We start from the raw sequence: 23,763 nt of genomic DNA, 5'->3' as shown, positions 1-23,763 counted from the left end.
CAAATGTGAATCGGTGAGGGGTTTACAGTACAGCTCATCAACTATTATAAAAGCTTTATCATTAAAAAAAACACTTAAGTACCACAAACCAATTAGCCAATTATGACTCGTTAAACTGAAAAACAAGTTCACATAGTTTATTCTCTTGGTTCACAAACGAAAGGCACCCATTGATTTTTAACCCTCCACTGACATTTTAATGTGGCATTTACAATTCTCCCAGAAAACAGACAGCATAACATTGTGGGGAACGGTTCACTTATTTCTAGATAGTTACAGGATATTTAACAAAAACAAATACATTCAAGACAGACAAAAAGAGAAACGATCTACATTTGTCCCATCAAGGCCCGACTTCAGCTTGATCTTAAGGAAGAAAATGTTAATATTATCGTTATAAAATACTGTGGGAAAAGAAACACGAGGTGACCTGACACACACACACAAAAGAAACCCAATGAAGCTTCATTTTACCCAATACAAAAAAAAAAAAAAACTACAAAGATAATTTGAATATTATAGAGGGAGAAGCTCTCTCTCTCTCTCTCTCTCTCTCTCTCTCTCTCTCTCTCTCTCTCTCTCTCTCTCTCTCTCTCTCTCTCTCTCTCTCTCTCTCTCTCTCTCTCTCTCTCTCTCTCTCTCTCTCTCTCTCTCTCTCTCTCTCTCTATATATATATATATATATATATATTATTTTTACCCTATTTTGGGATAAACAACAATACACAAAACTTGTTTTCAAAATCACTATTCCACTCAAACTCCCACATAAAATTATGGATCCTAAAATGAAGGCAAGGTTTTTTTTTTCTCTTTTTTTTATCAGTTAATAGAAAAGACAGAATAGTTCCAGAAAGTTAATAACAATATCCACCAACTAGCGCTTCCTAGTATGATATTTAGCTGTGCAAAGAGATTGGCTTTTTATGACAAACATAACTTGACATTGTGATCATAAAAGTAGTCTATACGGTGCATTTACTGTAACATTACATCTCTTCCTTTCGCGTCATAAACAATCACTTCCTATTTATTTCAAACATGAAAAATACTTGGTAGCAGACAATGTTAAATTACAGTGCTTTATCTAAATAGAACGATTTAGAAAACATACATCCTTTATATCTTTCACATGACTTCAACATTCAGACAGTTCACAAAATAATTCGGGTGAAAAAAAGGAAGAACAATGATTATTTACCCTCCTCTGATACGAACTCGATCGAAGTGCTAAAGAACGTAAAGATGGTTAATTAGCTGAATTACCTGAACACAAATAAATTATGGCAAGAGATAATCTTCGCACTTTATTTATGAAACACGAGTGGAACGAACCTGTAAATTGTTTGTAAACGGCCGTTGACGTGAAACGATTAAACGTTTAAACGTTTACGAACCGTCGACTCAATCCCATCTGCTCATGTTTATTAATAAGCCTCATTAAAGGCAACAGGTTTAAGCAGGGGAACGAACTGAGGCTTGCTTTTTCTAGCATTTCTGGGAATTTATTTTTGAACGTCTATTAATAACATAGAAATTTGGAATAAAGTGGTTGATTGCTTTCACAAAAACGTCAAGTAGGACATTAAAAAAAAATGTGTTTCAAGATGACATTTTTGGTATTGACTGAAGAAAAGATTGTGAAGACAAACATAAGGCCGGGATGCTTATTATTTGTTGACACATCAATCACTTTCATCTCAAAGATGGTGAGAGGTATCGGAAAGAAGTAAGGCAGAAGACAAGAATCGAACAAAGACATCGGGCACGTGATGAAGGTTATTTTTGAATTGTAGGCACAGAGCTGAGACAAAGCCATTTCTTTCTCTCCTTGTGCTTCGTTGATTAGTTAGAAAGGGGCCAATGGTGCCAAAAAGAATAAGCAGCTATGTATACCATAATAAGCAAGAGTGGCCACAACCTGTTTGCGTTCAGGAGGTGGCACAGGTACAGTAAGTGCTCAAACGCACTCTCATCGTGTTGAGAGAGCTTCATAGACCTCGAGCCCTGACAACCATGCTTTCTATATAGCAGTTGAGTGCACTGGCACCCTGTGATGTTGAGGGCGCATTTGTGCAGGAAGGGAGGACAGCGGATACTACGCTTGACCCTCAGAGTCTGGAGTATCACAAAGCAGAAATGTGTGCATAGCCGTCGGGAGAGAGGGGTGGGAAAGGACAGCTGGGGTGGATTCAGTATCTCATGGTGCTGGAGGCTCTGAAATAGGAGAGGAACTTGAAGCACAAGCTGACGACGAAGTACCAGATGTTTCTGGCCATCTGCGAACGGGCGATGAAAATGCGCCAGATTAAGACAACCAAGATGGTGTTGAAAGTGTAGCGAATGTTCCGCAGCCTACAGGAAAATAAAACAAAGACAAATTGACAAAAAATCAAGTTTCACATGATCCTTCAGAAATCGTTCTAATATGCCAATTAGTTCCTCAAGAAACATTTCTGATTATTATTATCAAATGCTGAAAACAGTTTTTGTTGCATGATACACTACCCTTCAATGGTTTTGCAGTGAGATTAAAAAAAGCAAGAAGAAATCAATCACTTATATTCAGTAAGGATGCATTAAACAGATCAAAAGTGACAGTAAATACATTTCTAATGTTGCAAAAGAACAATTTCATATAAATGCTGTTCTTCTGAATTTCCCATTTAAAGAATCATTTTAACATTTGATTAGTTTTTAACATTGATAAGAACTATATTAATAATTTAGTACCGGTAATAATTGAGCAAATTCAATATATGACATGTGACATTGAAGACTAGAATTTTTATTTAATATGCTAAATGTCACATGGCAAATAAATGGCATCTATTCGCAGCGACCAAACATCATTCATGTCTCTGTCCCACATGAATGGCACAGAGGTGAGCAGTTGAATATGACAGCGCAGCAGCTAAACTATTTGTCTAATATTTATCCTGAAGGTAACCTGGACAACTTCAATACTTACTTGTTTAAGTGTTTGCGTGCCGCTGGGAGTCCTGACAACTCTTCATTGAGAACATACTTTTTAGTGCCCATGCAGTAATTCTCCATGTATTCTGCCCAGTGTAACTGCCTGATGTCAAAGTTAAATGCCTGAGCAAGAAAAAGAAGATTTCAGGCGTTGATAAAAGTCAGAGCCATGAGCCATTTGAATGAAAGATTCATTGAAAACACATTTTAAGTGACATGATACAGAATCACAGATGCGACTCATTTAACTGTGCCAATGGCAGACTGTGAGTGTATTAATAAATGAGCACACACACACACCTTCTTGTCCTCAGATCCCATCTGGTTCATGAGCATGGTAACGTTGTCTGTGTTCCACACCCACGAATGGCTCGTGAAGTACTCCAGCACCATCATGGCCTTGTGCAACCGACTGATTGTCTTCATCATCCTGCGTCACCACAGAAACAACGCAGGGAGCGAGCGGGAGAAAAGAAGAGACATGAGCATTAGCTTTAGATGAGCTTTGATGGGGCTGGATGTGTAGTCTGAGTCTTTTTTCTCCTCTCGTTTAATCCTCAAAAGGGCAAGCGGTTTAATAAGAGCAGATGGTAACAGACTATGACAGTAGTTTGAAGAAACCACAGCTTGTAAATTACTTAAAGTTTAGTGATAGCAACAAAACATTTAATTCTATGCAATGTTATTAAAACCTGCATTAAAAAAAAATGCAGGTTATTAGTGAAGCCCATTTCTGCCTCATAGTAAAAAATGTGATATAAAGCTTAAAATATGAAATATCCACAATGTTTGATATCATCTATCAATTACGAGGAAATAAAGTTGCACTGTGAAAGTCATAAATACAAGAAATAATTTAGTTTGTTTTTCTTTTACTTCAAGGCAAAAAAATGGCTTCCGCTGGTTAGTTTTCCCAAATGAAGCAAAATATTTTGGTTTGATTTAGTAAAAAAACAAAAACAAAAGAGTGAAATAAAACAAAATTAAACAAATGAAATTAAAAATAAACAAAGAAGGAGAGTAAAATAAACAAAATACAATCTAATTGAAATAAATAAATTGAAAAACTAAAAGCAAAAAAACTAATAAAATAAAATAAAACAAAATAAAAATGTTACAAATAGAATAAAATAAAAAAACTAACCAACAAAACAAAAAATAAATATCAAAACGTAAAATAAAATAAAACAAATTAATAAAGACAAACAAATACTCCTCGGTTAGTGAAAAATAATAATTCTCCAACCCATTCATCCATTTGATTCAGGTTAGATCCCACCGCAGCACTTTTGAACCACAAACCTTTGGCAAACACGACTGTGGATTCCCATGATTTGGCTGAACAATGATCACACTGTTAAAATCTTGCAGGACCTTGCAGGGCACCTGGGCGCATTTGTGTTCTTAAGATTCTTGATTCTTTCTGTGTGGTGCTATGTGCACCTCTATAAACTCTTCCAGACGTACAAGTATGCCAATTTTCAGGCTTTATCTGACAAAGTGCTGTTGAAGTTGAATACAAATGTCCAGAAACGCCCAGTTTCCCCATCAAGATCTCTTATGGGTTGGATAGGGAATGACTACATGCATTGTATTAGAACACCTCACTTTAAAAATCAAATTCAAAACATTCTCATGGTGTTAAAACCAATCAATTATACAAACGCTTGCACCTTAAATAAAATACATATCAGCAATACACAACAAATTTGTTCAATCTGCATGAGCGTTAACTAAAATTGAACTGAAAGTTTTCAGATTTAAGGTGCATAGCCAGTCGTTTCATCTCCAGGTACCAAACACATCTACTTCCTGCAATTAAAAGCATTTTTGCATGAATGGATAATTGTCAAATATGCATCCAGTGCTTACCTTTTCATTTTTTTTTTTTTTTATTAAAAAGGATGCAACCTTGTAATTTCTATCTTGGTGGTTTAAACCAGAGGCTTTCCAACTGTTTTAATGCCAAGGACCGTCTTTTTTGAAAAACCACCTTTTTAAGAGATACAGGCAGCTATATATTTTACGAGTAAAGAAGCATTTACTGTATACATTGTTGTGAGAAAAATAATTGTTTCTATACTGTCACTGTAAAAACTACATTTTACACTGAGAATAAAATCATGTTTCACGAAAGTGAGAAACTGAGAAAAACAGAAAGAAAAAATGTCAAAACTTTTGGGAATAAACGTAAACTTTGAGAATAAACTTGTTTCAAAAAAAAAAAAAAAAAAAAAATCGATAACTCTGAAAATAAAATGCAGAGAATAACACTTGTGTAGGTCGAAAAGAGTAATGTTTGTTGACTTTTTACTTGAAATGTAAGGATTTTATTCATAATGTTCAATTTCTATAAAAAAAAAAAAGTCAAAATAAAATGAGTTAAATTTCGCATTTTACTGTAATGACTCATCTCAAGATGGTTTTATTTTTTTTCTTATTGCTTGGCCCTATAGTAAGTTATATAAAGAGATCAATAGAAATATTTTTAATTTAACATTATACATTTTTTATACAGATTTCAGAATAGTCTTTAGAAAACAGAATCAAAATCTGTAAAATATATTTAAAAAAAGTCAAATTAAAACATATATTGCCAATAAAACATGTTGCCATAAGTTTAACTTTTGCGGGAAAAAAAAAATATTTTAAAATGTATAAACAACTGTATAATTTAGTATATAGTCCCGGACCCAAGTTTGAAAACCACTGAGTTAAAGCAATTCTTAGAGCAGAGAGTTTGGTACCTGGCCCCATTATTTATGAGTGCTGTTCTCTGATTAGTTTGGCTTTTTGGATGGAAAATATTAGTGCGCACAGTCCATATTTGATCTGACCTGAGCACTCCGACCTTCTTGATGAGTAAAGGCTGTGTTAACCAAACTATCATTCCCAACGTCCACTATGTATTCATGTGCTACAAGAGCAGACCAAAAGACCTCTCTTGAAGACTTGATGGCATGGCTCAGAAGAACAAAAAACGAAAGATGGTATTATGGTATGGATCCATCTCCTTTTCACACACACAAAAAAAAGCGTGCAGGACTCCATGCACTTTATGGAAGCCCAGCAGCAGCGTTTGTCCGATGCCATGAAGTCGAGCAGACGGCCAGGCTGGGCGGTTCCTGAGCGGTTCCTTCCCAGCCGGCCTGCGGGCCATGCCACACCACGCACCCAACACCCAGTGCTGGAGGTGAGGGAGGGGAGGAGGGAGGACAAAGGGGTGGAGAAGCAGGTACTGAAGACCTTACCGGGGCTTCTGACCCGTCAACATGAGAAACCCGTCATACAGCAGGGCAGGAAGGGTGTGACTCACTGTGGTCCAGTACTGATTGGTAAAAGGGTTGGATCGCAGGTTAACATTGGGGCGTCTGAAAGCCTGTTCTAAGGGGTTGGTCTTGAAGGTCATGTTTATGCAGTACTCTGTGGAGAAGAATACAGGCATACAACATACAAGAGCATTTTAAACACAGAGCTGCACAACACACATGGATAAGCACAGACACACGTGGACGGGAAGCATGCAGAACCCAGTCTCGGAGTGGGTTATGCATCCTTGCCCAAGACACGGAGAGCGACACGTGACGGCTAGACTGAGCGGGAAAGTGGAAAGGGGCGAAGCAGTCAGATTTACCTGGGCTCTCTTCCTGACATCCTGAGGAAGAGATCATAAAGGAATGCTGGCGCCTTGTGGCTTACAGCAATCCAGTACTGATTGATAAGATGATTGGTTGTGAGATTTACATTTGGCCGCCTGAATGCCTGCTCGAGGGGGTTCCTCTTGAAAGTGGATATAACATGGTATTCTAAGAGACAAAAAGGGGTTCAACAGTAAACGGCACAGCTGTGCATGACTTGGTTCAGGGTTAAAAAGCAACATTTCGATGGTTTCTTCCATTCATGAGTATTGGGGTCATTTAATTGCCATTATCCAAATACTATAGGGCTGGGCAAAAAAAAAAAAAAAAAGATTTTAGGCCTAAATTTAAAGTCTCACTGTGATGATATGAATATACGAATATCATCTCCAGCTGCTCTGAGAGTCACTTCATTAGTATTTTACCGTTTAATTTGAGAAAACTACCCTGAGATCACATCCACAGTAGCTGCAAGTTACTCACGGCAACCCGTCAAAATAAAAGTTTAGTTTAACGGGAAGAAACTGTCAGAAGTATATTTCTATTTAGCAGTCTTAAGACTCAATGTAACAACAATGCTACTACTACTACTACTACTAATAAATAATAATAATAAAAAAATAATAATAAAAAGATTTGTTTTGTATTTAATTTTAAGTAAACCTCTGTTGTGCATCATTTTGTTTGCCAAAAATAAAAGGGTTTAATTCTTATTTGATTAGTCTAAATTAAATTAATGTTTTATGGCTTTATCTGACTATAAGAAAAATTAAGCAGAACATTTTTATAGAGCCCTATTATTGTTTAAAAAGGACCATATACAAAAAAAAAAAAAAATAGGTTTAAAATACAGGCATGTGGCTCTTAATTTCTTTTTATTAATACAACATTTGTAAACTAATGTTTACTGTTCATGTTTTAGAAATATCAATAGCATTTGTATTAAAACTATATTCACTGAATCGAATCGAATTGAATCGGGACATCTGAATCGACACCCAGAGTGGGAGGACAACCAAAATACTGAACTAAAGATCTGACTGGGCCAGTAGAACGAAAAGAACAAGAACAACAACAACAAATCCTTAGTGTTGAGTCATGTTACTTATAATAGGACTGCTCCAACTGCAACACAATGCTGATTATAACCAAATATTGATTTGTATTTTAACTAATTAACTATGGTTGAAATGGTTCCAGAAAATGTAAACATTAAGACTCATTACACACTTGTACTGTGGTTCATCTGATATCTCTGATACAAATAGATATAAATATATCCAGTCTGACTGAATTTCAGTCACTCATCATAGTCAAACCTGTTTTAAGAGTTCACTAGAGGCGTGTTTGTGGTCATAACATTAACAAAAGCAGCAAAGGTATTGAGACATATTCTCGGAGTTGCATCATTCAACTTAAATCACAGACCTTAAGATTTCTCAATGAAACAAGGTTTACAGCTAGTATTGAGCATTGAAATATATATATGTATATATATATGTATATATATATATATATATATATATGTATATATATATATATATATATATATATATATATATATATATATATAATTTAAATATACACTTTTTGGTGTAGGCAATGCAAAACGTTAAACAAAGCACATTTTGCTTAAGTATAAAGCTAAATGTTCCTGTGGAGAAAGGTTTTTTTGGAAATAAAAATCAGATCCATATTAGCAGTTTAAAAAAAAGTAACTGTCTGAACTGACACATCAGGTATTCCCAAGACCATTGTACCCCTTTAATTATTTAAAGCTGCAGTCCGTACGTTTTGCCTCTTTGTCGCCATCTGTATGAATTACTTTGTTGTCATGTTCCATTTTTAATTAAGATTTTGATCTACAGCCAGATATTCAGGTCACAACATGGTGATGAAAAGTTATAAAACCAAATATGGTATCACAAAACCACTCATCCACTAATGGTTATCATAACTCATTCATCCCCACCCTACTTCACTTCAGTGGAAACCAGACAGCTATGAAGTTAAGTCTCAAAAATGTAAATCTGAATGCTCAAATCCAAGTTATATCCATTCCCATATAAGAACAAAAGAATGAGCTACCTAACGCCCGTACTACACCCATACACTTGTTCAAACATGTCAGCGTTCTCACGCTCATTCATTTCATGTGACAAGTTCTTCGATCTGCAGTCGACAGCACTTGAAGGCCAGTGTGAAGCGATTTGTTTTTGAAAAAGTGATTCATACCAACTTCACCCCAGTGAAAAGGATTGATCCCGCCCGTCGTGCAGTTGTACACCAACATACTTCTCGGCCTGCGATGGAGACAAACGACACTGTCAGAAAACTGGCGGCATTTATTCCATGACTTTATTTTCCAGTGATCCGCGTGTGAGGGATTTAGTGTGACTGTTGGGTGTTCGTGGCGAATCCGACCTGGCATGTCTCTGGGAACCGGAATACCAGGCAGCGGCCAAAGTGGTGTTTATGACCACATCGACTGGCACGAGGTCAGCGACAGCGTTATTTGAAGCCCTCATTGTTCGTAGAATGCCCTTTCCTGCCTGAACAACCACAAAAAAAGGAAGCTTTTTACATGAAGTACCAATAAACGATCATACAAAGTAAAATGCACATAATAATAAAAAAACAAAAAAAAACAAAGTGGCCACTCACAGCGATGAATATCCCACTCGGCCCGTTGAAATTATCGATCCAGCCCTTTAACAGAGTGGAAAGGAAAGAGTGGTGATCAAAATCCAGGAAGTATTTTTGTAAATTAGGTGGGAGGACGGAAATGCGCATGCTTACGGGGAACGGCTCCTTCCAGCTGGCTCCTACGATCGAGGGCCTGATGATGGCCACGTTGAGGTTCCCACACTCCTGCTGGATGAGTTGTTCTGCCAAGGCTTTAGTGAACGTGTATGTGTTCGGCCGCTCACCTAACAGCTTTGGCGTCATTAAAGAGACCAGTTTGTCGTCCATCCACCTGTCAGGGAGTTGAGGGAGAGCAAAAATAAACATAGAAGAAGAGGGTTTCATTTAGTTAATCATTTGTTAATAACCATTGTGTTATTTTCTTATTTCTGAGCCGTTTTGTAGTTAGTTATGTTTGTTTGTAAGAATCAGTGTACGTTCAGTATATTTTAAAGGCACAATATGTATGTTTTCACCGCTAGAGGAAGCATATTCAAAAACAAACAAAGAAACAAAGGTGTAGCTTGATGACACCGTGACAAATAATTATTTTCCCCACAGTATACATCATATATACACACACACTTTTATTATATATAAATTGAGTGCCAATTTATTTATTTTTTTTATCGAACTGAAAGCTGAATAAATAAGCTTTCCATTGATGTATGGTTTAGGATAGGACAATATCTGGCCGAGATACAACTATTTGAAAATCTGGAATCTGAGAAAATCACTTTTACATTTTTAAAATATAAAAACAAACATCATACGTGCGTGTGTGTGTACACAATATTTATTTGATCCCCTGCTTATTTTAAGTTTGCCCACTTGCAAAGAAATGAAGGGTCTTTAATTTTTATGGTAGATTTATAAGGTTTCTTGGCTGTCGTTTGGCAACTCGAAGTTTCAGCTTCCTCCAGAGTTTTCTATAGGATTGAGGTCTGGAGACTGGCTAGAGCCCTCCATGAACTTAATGTGTTTCTTCTTAAGCCACTCCTTTGTTGCCTTGGCGGTATGTTTCGGGTCATTGTCATGCTGTTAGACCCATCCATGACCCATCTTCAGTGTTCTGGCAGAGTGAAGGAGGTTCTGATCTAAGATTTTACAGCACATGGCCCCGTCCATTTATCCCCTCAATACGGTAAATTCGTCCTGTACCCTTTGCAGAAAAACAGCCCCAAAGCATAATGTTTCAACCTCTGTGCTCTTGGGGTCATAGTCATCATTACTCTCCCTCCAAACACAGCGGGTCGACTTAATGCCAAAGAGCTAAATTGTGGTCTAATCTGAAGACAGCACCTTCTCCCAAGGCTTCTCTGAATCAGGGAGGGTGATTGATGGCTGATTGATGGTTATTTTGTATTTCTCCCATTTCCGAATAATCGCACCAACACTTGTCTCCTTCTCACCAAGCTTCTAGCCATTCAAGTCTTGTGCAGATCTACAATCTTGTCTGACATCCTTTGACAGCCCTTTGGTCTTGCCCATGGTGGTGGGAGAAGTTGGAAAGGAAGATACAGATTGTTTGGACAGGTGTCTTAGGCCCCATTTGCACTGCATGGTCCAAGTGACCCAATTCCGATTTTTTTCCTCCCATGTTGCACAGATCGGATATGACCGGTGACCATGTAAGCAGGAAAAAAACGCATGGATTCCGATTTTCTCAGATCAGAAGTCTTTGGGGCGAAGAGACAGTGCAGGCAAAAATGCAGGGTTGTTAAAGAAATAAATCCGTGTCTGAAGACACTTCACGCCGTACGAGACCAATGTTTTGCAGATTTTTCCGGTCATCGAAAAAATTGGATATTCTCAGAAAATCGGATTTGGGCATCAAGACCTGCAGTGTAAATGCAGCCTTATACACCTAACGAGCTGACATTAGGAGGAACTTCTTAAAGTGACAGGACTAATCTGTGTTCCACATGGACACAGAACCAATCTGTGGAAGCCAGATTTCTTTCTGGTTGGTAGGGGATCAAATATCAATTTCTCAATTTCTAATCTTTGTATAATGTGTTTCTTCAGTTGATATTTTGTTTCTATCTGTTAAAGTTGACCTACCATAAAAAAGTACAGACCCTTCCTTTCTTTGTAAGTGGGCAAACTTAGAAAATCAGCAGGGGATCAAATAAACATTTTCCCCACTATACAAACACACACAGACAGACACACACACACACACACAGAGACACAGACACACACAGACACACACAGACACACACAGACACACACAGACACTTACTAAAAACGTAACAAATAAAAGCTAAATCAAAATATTAACAATTACAATTAGAGTATATAACTAATACTTGAATAACAGTGTAGAAAATGGTCATGAAAACTGAATAATGACATTATAAAGTAAACCTCTGGAAAAAGCATGAATTAATCACCAGTGCTAATTAGTTAGCATTCTGGCAATGAGTGCTTGTTTATGCATGGTCTCTAACTGGGAAAGCATTGTTAAATTTGTACACATAAACTTTATGTGTGAAAGCAGACATTGTCAAACATACAGAACATGTTAAGTACTATAGATGTCCTTGACATTCATTTCTTAATCATTAAAAGTCAGGCTTTAGACTTCAGTTTGATGAGGAAGGGGACTCCAGCATCAAAGACAGGAAGAGTGTTTCGGAGAGCCTAGACTTACTCAAGTGTGTCTATGAGCTTCCTGTAATCGACAGGTGGTGGATAGACCAGCTCTTCAATGAGCTCGCGGTCACAGTGGGCGTAGGCTGTGGACACGTGGATAAACACCTCCAAATGCTTCATTCTGTGAGCCAAGTTAACCATCTTCTGTGTGGCCAGCACATTCAGCTGCATGGCATCTCTACATTAGAGGGACAGAGGAAAACACTCTGAGCTGCAGTCACTGTGCAGAAGCACGAGCAGATCTGATTAACTTAAAGATAGACTTACTACAAATTGTGCAAAACCACCTAACAGAAAAAAACTGATCTAATCAGGATAACTCCGCAGTTAATGTAGTTTTAAAATGTCAACTTACAGACATCAGAACAGAAAGTTAAGGAAATATATCATGTAAATGAAATAAAATGTGCATTTCTGTCTCTCTGTTGCAGTGGTGCATTACGTGAGCGCTGTGAAAGAGAAATGAAGTCAGGAGAAGAATGTGTGAACACCTCTGAAGTGTTTGTGCACGCACAGCCTGCAGTGCTTCATTCCACACTCACTTTAAACCAGACACAAGGCTTCAGCATGCATTTTGAACACAAAGTGCTCTAGATTCATCTGATCAATTACACAGTGACAGAAGACTCTGGGCAGAAATATACTACTAATGCAAAATGTTTTAATAATATATTATAATAATAAAATAAAAAAATTATATATATATATAATTGCAGTATTATCATTTCTTGTAGACCTATAAATAATAACAAGAAGAATATTATAAATATATGTTTTTTTAATTAAATATTTTATTATTAATGATACAATAATTCTATTTTTTTTAATTATAATAATATAGTATTTAAAATTAAAACAATACAATTAACAATTATTATTATTATTATTATTAATGCAATCCGTAATAAATTTATTGCATCATTAATAATCATATTATTAGCATTTCCAATAATTATTATTATAACAGTATTAATAAAAACAATAGTAGTAATAAAACAATAGTGGCAGTATTATTATAAGCATTAAATCCATTAATACTATTAATAATCTTGATAATAACAATACAATGATTTTTATATTTGTATTAGCAGCATTTGAATTATTAATAATAATTGTACCATTACAATAATAATCATTATTATTTTTATTAAGGCTATTAAATAAATGTAATAAAAGCATGCATTTTATTGTATTATCCATGTTTATTCTGAATACACGATTTAAAGCTAAATGACAGATGGCTAATTGGAATTAGGAGTTAACGGTCTTCATTTCATATTGCAACATATTCAATCCATTTCATAAGGGCTGTTTAGATAAAAAAATGACTCAAGCGACGTGTTATAAAGGACACTCCTTGCTTCCTGTGATATAACCACCTAAATAATCAGAAACATCTAAACTCAGAGCTGTGGATAAAGCTTTGTGTCATCCTGTGGGTGGAGATTACAGCTTACTTCAGAGGCTCGTTGAAGCGGATGGTGGCAGCGCAGTGAAACACTATGTTAATGCAGCCCGTGAGAGTCTCCTGGTCTTCGGTGCTCAGGTCCAGATCTGGCTGTGTCAGGTCGCTGTCGACCGCCACGATCTTCTCTGCGAAATCTGGCTGCTCCTCTCGCAGTCTGTCGAAAAGCTGCAACATTCAAAGACTCAAGATTACCTTCACTTTAATCAGATATCACAGTCTGGCCAAGCACTGCAGTAAACACATATGAATTCCTGTCAGCCTGTCAGGCACTATCAATATAATCTAGAGAAGGCCAGAAATGTGCATACAATATAACTGTGTAAAGAGCAAATATAGGGAGAGAAGATCAGCGCAATCTGGAGCATTCAAAGCATCTTGAAAGTCACTGCAAATATAACATGATCTGAATAGTGCATCTGTGGCCTAATAATAAATCCCATGAGAAGTTTTAAATAGTACGAAAAGATCAAAGACATATGCTGTACTTTAGGCATTGAATTCAGAAGCTGAAAACTAATCCTCCAGACCTGCACTTGCTCACCTTGCAGTTGATCATGTCAGCAATACGGGCTTTGGGCGCCTGTCCTGCTTTGGGCCGGACAAGCACATAGGCAGCTTTGACACCGGGACATGAGCGTAGCAGCTTCTCCAGAAGTACTTTCCCCATAAAGCCTGTGGCCCCTGTGATAAGAACATTTTTTCCCTCGTAGTACTCTGGAATGGTGACCATCCTGAGTGCACCTTCCTTCCTCTTTTACACCCCTGAAGAACAACAACAGAAACATTGTCACGCAGTCTCACACTGCAAATACACACACATTTCACAATGGATCTCAATCTTTGCTTCAGAAATTGTACCGTTTCATCAGTATGCAGACAATATTTCAGTAACACATCACTTCCTTCCTTTCCTGCCAAGACCTCAGTCCACAACTGCTGCTAAACTAAGGCTGCACGATGTGTCGTTTAAAGGGGGGTGAAATGCTCATTTTCACTCAATATCCTGTTAATCTTGAGTACCTATAGAGTAGTACTGCATCCTTCATAACTCCAAAAAGTCTTTAGTTTTATTATATTTATAAGAGAAAGATAGTCTGTACCGTTTTTTCCCAGAAAAACACGAGTGGCTGGAGGCGTGACGTGTGGGCGGAGCTAAAGGATCACGAGCGCCAGTAGGCTTTTGCATGGAGAGCGTTTGGAAGCTGTGACATTACCGTGAGGAAAAAAACCATCATCCAAAACAAACCATGGCTTACAGTCAGATTCAGCCGTTTATTTATGATCCACAATCAGATCCCGACGCTGAAACTGAACAAGAGCAGCAACGACTACAGCAGGACGTCTCTATGTAGTATGTATTGAAACTGTATATAATTGCTTAGCGGTTTTGGAAAATGACTAAGTTCCACTTTATGTCTTTTTTTTTTTTTTTTAAGGTGTACATGTGGAAAGTGCAGTTTGATGACAACATTGCATGTTGTTTACTTGATGTGCTTACGCGCCGATAGCTAAGTTAACAACACAGAGATATTTGAAGCAGTTTTCCTCACCGCATGTGGTTCCAACACACGATCGTGACCCTTTTTCATTGGGACTGCATTATCCTAAAGAAATAAACTATGTGCAAATCCGGCGTCAAACTGGGCCTTGTTTGTAAAACAAGCATCTTCGAAATGCAGGGAACAAACAAAAACACTTGCACAACTCCGTTGATGCGGATTAATTGCACAGCTTAACCATCATAGAGTGAAAATTTATCATTTGCATGTGTTTTTAAGTCCTGTCAGTTTAACAGGGCAATTATAAGCACGAGTAGAGAGAGAGAGAGAGAGAGAGAGAGAGAGAGAGTCTTCACCGTCTTCACGAGCGCTGTCTTGCTCTCTCTCCCTCACGCATATTAATCAAAATCAATTGACACGATGGTGTAAAAAAAAAAAAAAAACATCCAGTGATTACATGTTTTCTGTGTTTAAAATCTTGTGCGATATCCTAAACTGCAGACATAAATACACAACGCCTGCCGTACACGTCTGATTCGCCAACTAATGATTCCTTTGAACCGATTCAATTTAATGAATGGTTTAAACTGACCTGTCCAACACTGAACTCAAGAGACGTCTGAATTGGTGTATAAAAAAATGTTTTTGAAAACTTTACAATAATGTTCTATTTATTTAACTATTTAACATTTACTACTACTAAATTGCACTTCTACAACATTGTTAATTTCAACATTTAGGCTATAGCCTTCATTGTTGAAATCAAAAGTTGTACAGTATTTGTTAACATGGCTAATGCACTGTAAAGTTACATTACCAAACAAAGAACAGCTCGGTTTTTATAAACTAAGATGAACAAAAAGCATTACGTATCACTAATTGATCGAACAAATTAAAAGGCATAGTAAAAAATCACAACAGTATAAACAGGTTTATTATTCTTATCTCTTGTCCACTGATAACAAGCCAATACAGCTCATTCACAGCAGATACTGGGTTAATATGTAATAAAATAAGAGATAAAGATTATTCCTACATAAGACTTCTACTTACCCTAGAAACTAGACGTCTAGATTTGTTTTTATAAAGTAATTAATACTTTTATTCATCATGATGCATTAAATTAAGCAAAAGTGACAGTAATTAATACTGTTGCTTTAAACTTTCTATTGAAGAATCTTGAAAAAAAGAACAAAAATATTTAGAAGCATAGCGGTTTTTAACCAGGTGTTATAATTAAACTAGGGATGGGCATTTTGGGAAATTTCTCATTTCGATCATCGATAGGTTTCAAAAACGATTAATCTGGGGTGGGGCTTATGCGGGGGGGATTACAACTTGTATCAGCACAATAGAATGCTAAGTTATGCATTAGAGAGGGAGAGGGAGAGAGAGACAGAGAGAGAGAGAGAGAGAGAGAGAGAGCGAGAGCTCCCTCTGATGCGTTTTAATGACAGCGGGCTGAAAGATGGGCAAGGACAGATTTTACTATAGATCCCTATAAAGTTCTCATTATAAATGTATGGCAGATTTGTGCTATATTTTCATCTAAGTTATTAAGTGTAATAGTTGTAATTAAGTTTTATTTTTAAGTTAAGTTTTATTTTCCATAAACCACCTGCGTGTTTTCGAAGACATATGAATTGCATTATGCCCACAAATATGACGGAAAAAAAGCTTGGCTGCATTATTATAACATCAATAATAAAATAATAACAATAATAATAGAAAAATAAAACATTTAAGAGCAATATCATTATTGGGCATTGCTTATATGAGCATGAAACGAATCGCTGATATGCAGCGATTTCAGCATAATAGTTCATGTTAATTAATCAGACACTAGCTCTTGCAACTTTTATCTGAAAAAAATTTGCCGTTGCAGATGTGAACTTGACCGAAAGTGTAACTCGATCGGATTGTGCTTTATATTATTATTTAACAGCATGGAAATCACTGAATACGATTTAAAATATAGATAAAAACTATGACAAACAAATAATTTTGATTTCGTCATCTCTACGAATACGATTAATGTAATTAGACTACAAATATATCCAGTGCATTTTTATTTTATAAAGACCATTTCATTATTTAATTTAAAAATTAACACACAAAGATAGGCTACTTTTTCTTTTTTAGCTACTTTATTCAACTGCATTTTTTTTTAACAAAACATTATCTTCCAGTATAACTTTAGCAGCATATTTTGATCCAGCGGTGAAACGTAGTTTTAAAAGATAAAGAAAAAAGTTCACCAAGTTTAACCAAACAACTATTATAAGGTATAAAACAGATACCATATAACCTAGATATTTTAACTATGGCTAAAACTCAAAACTAAAATAATAATTATTTTTAAAAAATGGATATTATATTTACCACAACCGGTGAAACATTCAAATGTCTATTCAAAAACATAAGGCGGTCTACATGCTCAGGTGAGAGCCGAGTGCGCAGCCTGTTCACATTCAGAGGAATAAATTCGCTCCGCTGGAACAGATGTTTCAGGAACAGCCAGGCACCACTGGACAAGTAAACCTTCTCTGTCCCTGAAACTAATGGGCAGCAAATCTTTCACCACCATTTCAGCAAATACGTTTGTTGTCTTCTCGGTTCTGCCTGCGTTGCACTTAGGTCTTACGGCAAGTGATTCAATGCTCGTCTGAGTTGCCGCTCTGTTATCGCCAGATATTTTATGTACACATTTTAGATGATAGCGCATTGTATTTGTTGTAGATTTGTGTGACAGCTTGGCGCTACACAGCTTACCCTGAATTGTATTTTCATAGTTCTTCTCAAAGGGAAGCCAGGCATCACGACATGACTCTGCCTTCTTTCGTCTTTTGAGGCATCAAGTGGGAAGCTAACCAATCAGAGATCAGGGCGCCGCCCAACGTGCTGCCATAACCAATAAAAAAATAATAATAATAATAATAATTTCGATCATCGTTTACGTGATCGATCATCGCTGTCGTGGTCGAGTACTCGAGTACCCGTTCACTGTTGCACATCCCTAAATTATACACAAAGACAGCCTTACATTCACATTTGAGCAAACATTTAATTAAAATTGTACTGCTTTTTTGCAATTTTGACAGTCTTATAAGATAATTTCACCTGACAAAATAAAAACATAAAAATGTAAACTTACAACTACATGCTTACAGCCAAATGTTTATCTTTGCATTTGCAAAGCCTAAAAACGCATGCAAATGATCAAAAAGATACAGGATGTATTCTAATCTGTATTTGACAACTTCTGGGCTCAATTTCACATTTTACACACATTCAACTAAATATATGAGGTTTCAATCTCAGCTTGACACTTTCTTCCTGATGCACCCGGCTGCATCATATGATCCTTTCCGTAAACTTATCAGGCCACTCAGTATAACAAGCTCCCGCTGGCTTGCGGGATCGCTGTAGATAAGCTGTTTTTGCAGCCTCACATTGTTTGCTGCATAACACTGGTGCCAAGTTCCACAGCTGCATGCACCCCAAACACAGACAGAGTATGCGTACACACACACAACACACGGACACTGCATGGCAACAAATTATGGGCTGTTTGCTGACTTTCAGGGCACAATCTCTATCAAGAAGTCTCATAAAAACATTCAGTGAAGTGCATGGGTTATTTTGACACTCTTGCCTTAAGGGCAAGCAGTCAATCTAGAGCTAATGAATGCTGGTTTAATTGCAGGGGTCAGGTGGATTATTCCAGAAGGCGAGACGTTGTGCAGTGCAATTTCTTTCCAAGAGCCACTCAGCACTTCTGAGACCAAGGACCCAGAGCTGCCTCTGCAGTGACACTGGCATTAAACAGTGTCCAACAACAGAGCAAAGCTAAAATGGGATTTCTGGGACTGTGAGCAAAATAAATCAGTCCCTATAGAGAAACTGGCAATTTCTAACCCCTGAAAACTGATCGCTTGTCCAAAAAAGAACAGAGTGGAGAAATAACCATCCTATATGGGGCCATCTGAAATAATCAAGTCTCTTTTATGTACACCGCTTGCAAACTGATCCTAGATCCCACATCCTCAGTTTGAATAATTCATGCATCACACGGGCAGCCTCAGGAATTGTACTACTGTAACAAATAAGATGCATGTAAACAAATGCCAACGTAATAACAACAGAGTGACTGTAGTCAGGAGTGCTTTAGCTTAAAAGCTTTCTATTAAGAACCTAAATAAAAGTACTCAAGGCTAATGGGATTGAATATCCTGTATGTGCATGGTAAAAGAACTGCACCGACAGATCTCAGTACTGATGTACACAATCAAAGATACAGTGACAGAAAAAAAAAAAAAATGGTGTTGTCACAAGACTCCACTGCCTTTGCGTCTTGTGATCCTCATTAAAACAAAAAACAGTGGGGATGTTCATCCAAATGAAATGGAAGAAATATGCAATTAACTGTTTAGAATCTGGGATACAGACCAAAAATGTTCAAAAATTAAATAAGCCCTTTCAGACTGGTGTTCATTCCTGAAGCTGTTTTTGAATATACTCGAAAAGTAGGGCCTAAATAATAAACACTATTATTAATATAACGGTTCTAAACATGTGTTATAACAAAATAGATATATTTTCATTTATAAATGAGAAAATTAAAATGTGTGTGGTTTTTGTCAGCTCGAATGTAGTATGGACTTATGAATCAGAACAAACCTTTGTTGGACTTATTTAAGGAATACGCCTTTACCAGTCAATCAGAGTTTCAAGTCCTAACAACACAAGCCAGCTATGGGCTTTTAACGAAGCAAAACTGATTAAACAGACAAATCTCATTGTGAAAAAGGGACCTGATGACTGAATGTAGAGTTGACGCAATTTACTTAATGTCAATTTAATTAATTTGGATTATGTTTCAGTCATAAGTGACTTAATGTTTTAACAAATCGGTTGAATAAATAACATCGAAGCCGGAAGAGAGGAATAAAGTCATATTTTCTTATTATTTTTGGACCAAAATGTATTTTCGATGACTGAACCTCTGAAGTCACATGGAATACTTTGAAGATGTTTTTATTACCTTTCTGGACATGGACAGTATACCGTACACACAGATTCAATGGAGGGACTGAGAGCTCTCGGATTAAATCTAAAATATCTTAAACTGTGTTCCAAAGATAAACAGAGGTTTTATGGGTTTGGAACACATGAGGGTGAGTCCTTAATGACATAATATTCATTATTGGGTGAACTAACCCTTTAATGACTCACTTAAAACGCACAAAACGAAACACGCCTGTCGCCACCTACAGACGTAACCCCGCAAGTGCGGAAAGAGCGAAAGAACGAATCGAATCGAAGATTCGAGTCACTGGTCTGAATCACAATCGTCTACTAGGCGTGACGTGACACATGCTTCACATTTCCTATGAGGCTCATGCGCCCTAATCTTTTTTTTTTTTTTTTTTTTTTACATTTGAACCTCACTGGTCGGCACAAATTCGAAGGTTTATTACTTAACTTATAATATAATTAAAAACATATAGTGGAGATGTCAATGATCACATAAATGCACACAATTAATAAGGCAATACAGTATAATAAATACATACTTCATAACTTTACAATAATAATAATAAAGCACACTGACTGCAATAAAAAAAAAAGTTTAAACGGACGTCCTTATATATTTAATATCAACGGATTCTACAATCGGAAGAAATTGTCTTTGTGATCACCAATATGAGAATGTAGTAAAGAGAACATTCTCGATACATTTGGTGGTAAAATTACTGTAAAAGCAGCTTAGCATTACTTTCCAGCTGTGCGTCTTTCGGGGAGGATTTCCTACACAGCAGCACTGAAACCCCGCATGCGAAAGTGTGCTAACGGCTAGCATTCACTCTCTAAAACAGTGCAATCTCAATTTTGTGATCATGAATAACAAGGCCACAAAGAATATAACTGAAGCACTCGAACAATTACCTGAGACGTTTAGTATATTCCCCGCGCTGTTTTTTGCGAGGCGATCGTAAGGTGCTCTATCCAGCAGATGGGGAACGCAGTGGGGTTGTAGCTTAGCTTCGCTGGAGAGGAACTGTGATGATGACGGGTTGCCAAATGATGCGTTTCGGGAGAGGACCGACGTCACAACCCATCACGCGCGAGGAATGACGTTTCTCCGTGACAATCCTACGTAGCGTCAAAAGAAAAGGTGTCGATTCAGTGTATATTCGCTGGTGAGAGTTTGACGGGCTCTGGAAGGAGATCACAGTGTGTACATACTATTAAAAAATCATCCCGGGTTTTAGATTCTTCCTCAGAGTAGGATTTTGTCCATAATCCCTCAAGGGTCAATAGTGCCTCTCAAATGTTACTGTAAAATCCAATAACATTAAGAACAATGTAGTAGTGGCGAATATCAGTCCTTAAAATGTGTTGTATGGAATAGATATAAAAAGTAGGCTATGGCTAAAAGTTTGTGACCTATGCTGGATAACCTGAATGAAACGGGGCAGTTTACATCTGCAGACAGCAACTGAAAGTATGGTTCTGAATATTTGCTAACAGTTTGCCACTTCCCTATATATGAGATCAAATAATCCTGATTTATCCATTACATAGCCTGCAATTTTCTGACCCATTTTAAAGTCACTTACAACATGAATCAGCTCCCAGTGTAACTCTATTACAGGCTTTCACTGAAATGTATCCTCTATTTCTTTTTAAGCTTTTTGACGACACCCCCCCCCAACCCCCACCCAGAGTAACTTCAATACTACAGTGAGCAAATCATGTTACTGTTAAATACTGGTACAGAGGTTGTTAAAACAAGACTAAGCTGGGAATCCACATAAAACAAAGAATTTCAGGTTTTTCTGGCTTCTCTTAACTGCTGTACTGTGCTGGTTTCCAGGCAACGGGGCTCAAAGGACTCCTGTTGGATATAACACAACAAAAGAGCACTATATTTTACTGTAACTGTTGTGCTGGATTAAATTTGCATGGAACAATTAACAGTTGTTTTTAAACCAGTAGCGAGGCTACACAAGGGCCAGGTTGGCACTGGTCCACCCATTTATATCGTCTGCGATATCATAATTGTTGTTTTAACGATGTGCGATTTGACATTATCGAGTATATCGCAAACATCTAACAAAAACACATCTTCACCGAGTGCTGGCATACATTAGGCCTACGTGATTTATAGTTAGGTTAATGCGCGTACACGTTCTTTCACTGCATGATTTGGTCTGTTAAAGTGTATGTTAAATCTGGGGCTATCGCAGATCTTTGACCTCAAAGGGATTAAGAATAATAACCAAATTCAAGATATGGGAGCAGAAAACATATGCTAGTGAATCGATATCCCACGAAGAGTGGCATTTTTTTCTCTCCCCAAACATCAGTATGTTTACAAATGTAATATTATTTATTGAACTGATCAAAAAAATCATAATATCATTAAGTTAATTAAGAAACTTATGTTTTAGACAGCCTGTTTTTGCTCTGTTTCGACAACAAAAATATATATTTTTGCGTTTCTGAGCAATAACTGTTTCGTTCCTGAATGAATCAACCGTTTAAATGATTTGGTTCATCGCAATGACTCACTTATTGATAGTGATTTGCTGCCACCTACTGGCAGTTTGGATTTCACATTTTAAGTGTCATTTATAAAAATAAAAAAAATTCAATCATCAGTTTTCAACGTTTTGTGTTTAAAATATCAAAACATTATGCATTTTTAACTGCGGGTGAAAGCCTATTCTATGTCTCTCGGAGCTGTCTTGAACAGTGTGTAAATACAAAAAAAATTCATTTTTGATGCAGCTTCTGTGTTTCCTCTGCATTGCAAAGATTTAGAATTTTGTCAACACTGATTTCATTTGCTTAACAGCCCAACTGTCTTATCATTCTAATTGACTGATTTAATGTAAATATTTGAATCATTTTTAAGTAGGTAATGAAATATTTTTATTTTCATTTTAGGCATATATTTTCAGCTCATATTTTTGGCCTTTTTCTTTTTCAGCCAAAAGCCAAAGGCACTGAATTCCACCCTATTTCACCAAGGTCCACTCACTTGAAAATTGCAGGCCTCTTCCACTGGTTCAAAAAGCATATGAATTTATATCTTTCTCTCTGCCCCAGCTTGTTTGTGGTGATTTGTTGCTTTGGTTGAATAGATTTGAACTTGACAAGTCAATTTGTCTAAGATTCTTTGTGCAAGAAGAATTACTTCAGCCTTCGGCTTTTGTTCTCTGCAGACAAAAGCACAATGTTGTTGACAATTTCATGACAGAATACCCCCATCCTTGCTTGGTTTGGTGTCGCCAGTAGTGTGCTTCATACCATCATAGCTACAATTGTCTTTTGTATTTTGTAGAAGAGCTTCCCTACTGTTTACAAGACCACTGGTTTACTAGACACAGGCAAGGAGTCTTTATTAGGAATTTGCATTTGCATTTCAAACATTAGGAATCTGCAAAATAGACGCATTAAACATATAAATAAAACAGAATACAACAAATAATGTCCATTTGTTTGAAATGTTTGGAATTTGTGAGTATATCCTCTTCAAAGATTTGAATATGAGAGAAAGAATCTACTTAAACTCCCACTTAAATGAATTCATAAATTGCCTACAGTATCTTCATTCTGTTTCATTATAAATTGTATATTTGTTACAAATTGAATGTGAGTGCACAATTTTAGGTATAAAGTCTGAGAGTGCTAAAAATCCAACCGCTTCCAATAAACCTTTAGCTTAAAAGGTCATTCTGGTCCTTGAAGGAAACATCATTGTCAGTGGAGGAGCTTTTCTCCTTCAGCTGAATCACAAGTGGCTGTAAAATCTTTTTTCTGCTGATGC

General features: G+C 36.8%; 1 protein-coding gene across 2 annotated transcripts; it reads right to left on the bottom strand.

Annotated features, from left to right (window-relative positions):
* Positions 1-121: 121 nt before the first annotated feature.
* On the bottom strand, positions 122-21,025 carry far1 (fatty acyl CoA reductase 1). Of its 2 annotated transcripts, none has more exons than XM_052597589.1 (12): positions 20,874-21,025; positions 13,967-14,187; positions 13,415-13,590; positions 11,956-12,135; positions 9,414-9,591; positions 9,279-9,323; positions 9,039-9,166; positions 8,850-8,917; positions 6,611-6,782; positions 3,277-3,406; positions 2,972-3,099; positions 122-2,355 (listed from the first exon to the last, which is right to left on the bottom strand). In XM_052597589.1, the coding sequence occupies exons 2-12, from the start codon at positions 14,153-14,155 to the stop codon at positions 2,193-2,195; spliced, it is 1,557 nt and encodes a 518-aa protein (XP_052453549.1). In that variant the 5' UTR covers positions 14,156-14,187; positions 20,874-21,025; the 3' UTR covers positions 122-2,192. The 2 variants fall into 2 exon arrangements, with proteins under 2 accessions (XP_052453549.1, XP_052453550.1); XM_052597590.1 differs by lacking the exon at positions 6,611-6,782 and adding an exon at positions 6,228-6,399.
* Positions 21,026-23,763: the final 2,738 nt, after the last annotated feature.

The sequence above is a fragment of the Carassius gibelio genome, chromosome B25 (assembly GCF_023724105.1).
Source record: "Carassius gibelio isolate Cgi1373 ecotype wild population from Czech Republic chromosome B25, carGib1.2-hapl.c, whole genome shotgun sequence".
Classification (NCBI taxonomy): domain Eukaryota; kingdom Metazoa; phylum Chordata; class Actinopteri; order Cypriniformes; family Cyprinidae; genus Carassius; species Carassius gibelio.
This window is presented reverse-complemented; position numbering and strand designations above follow the sequence as displayed.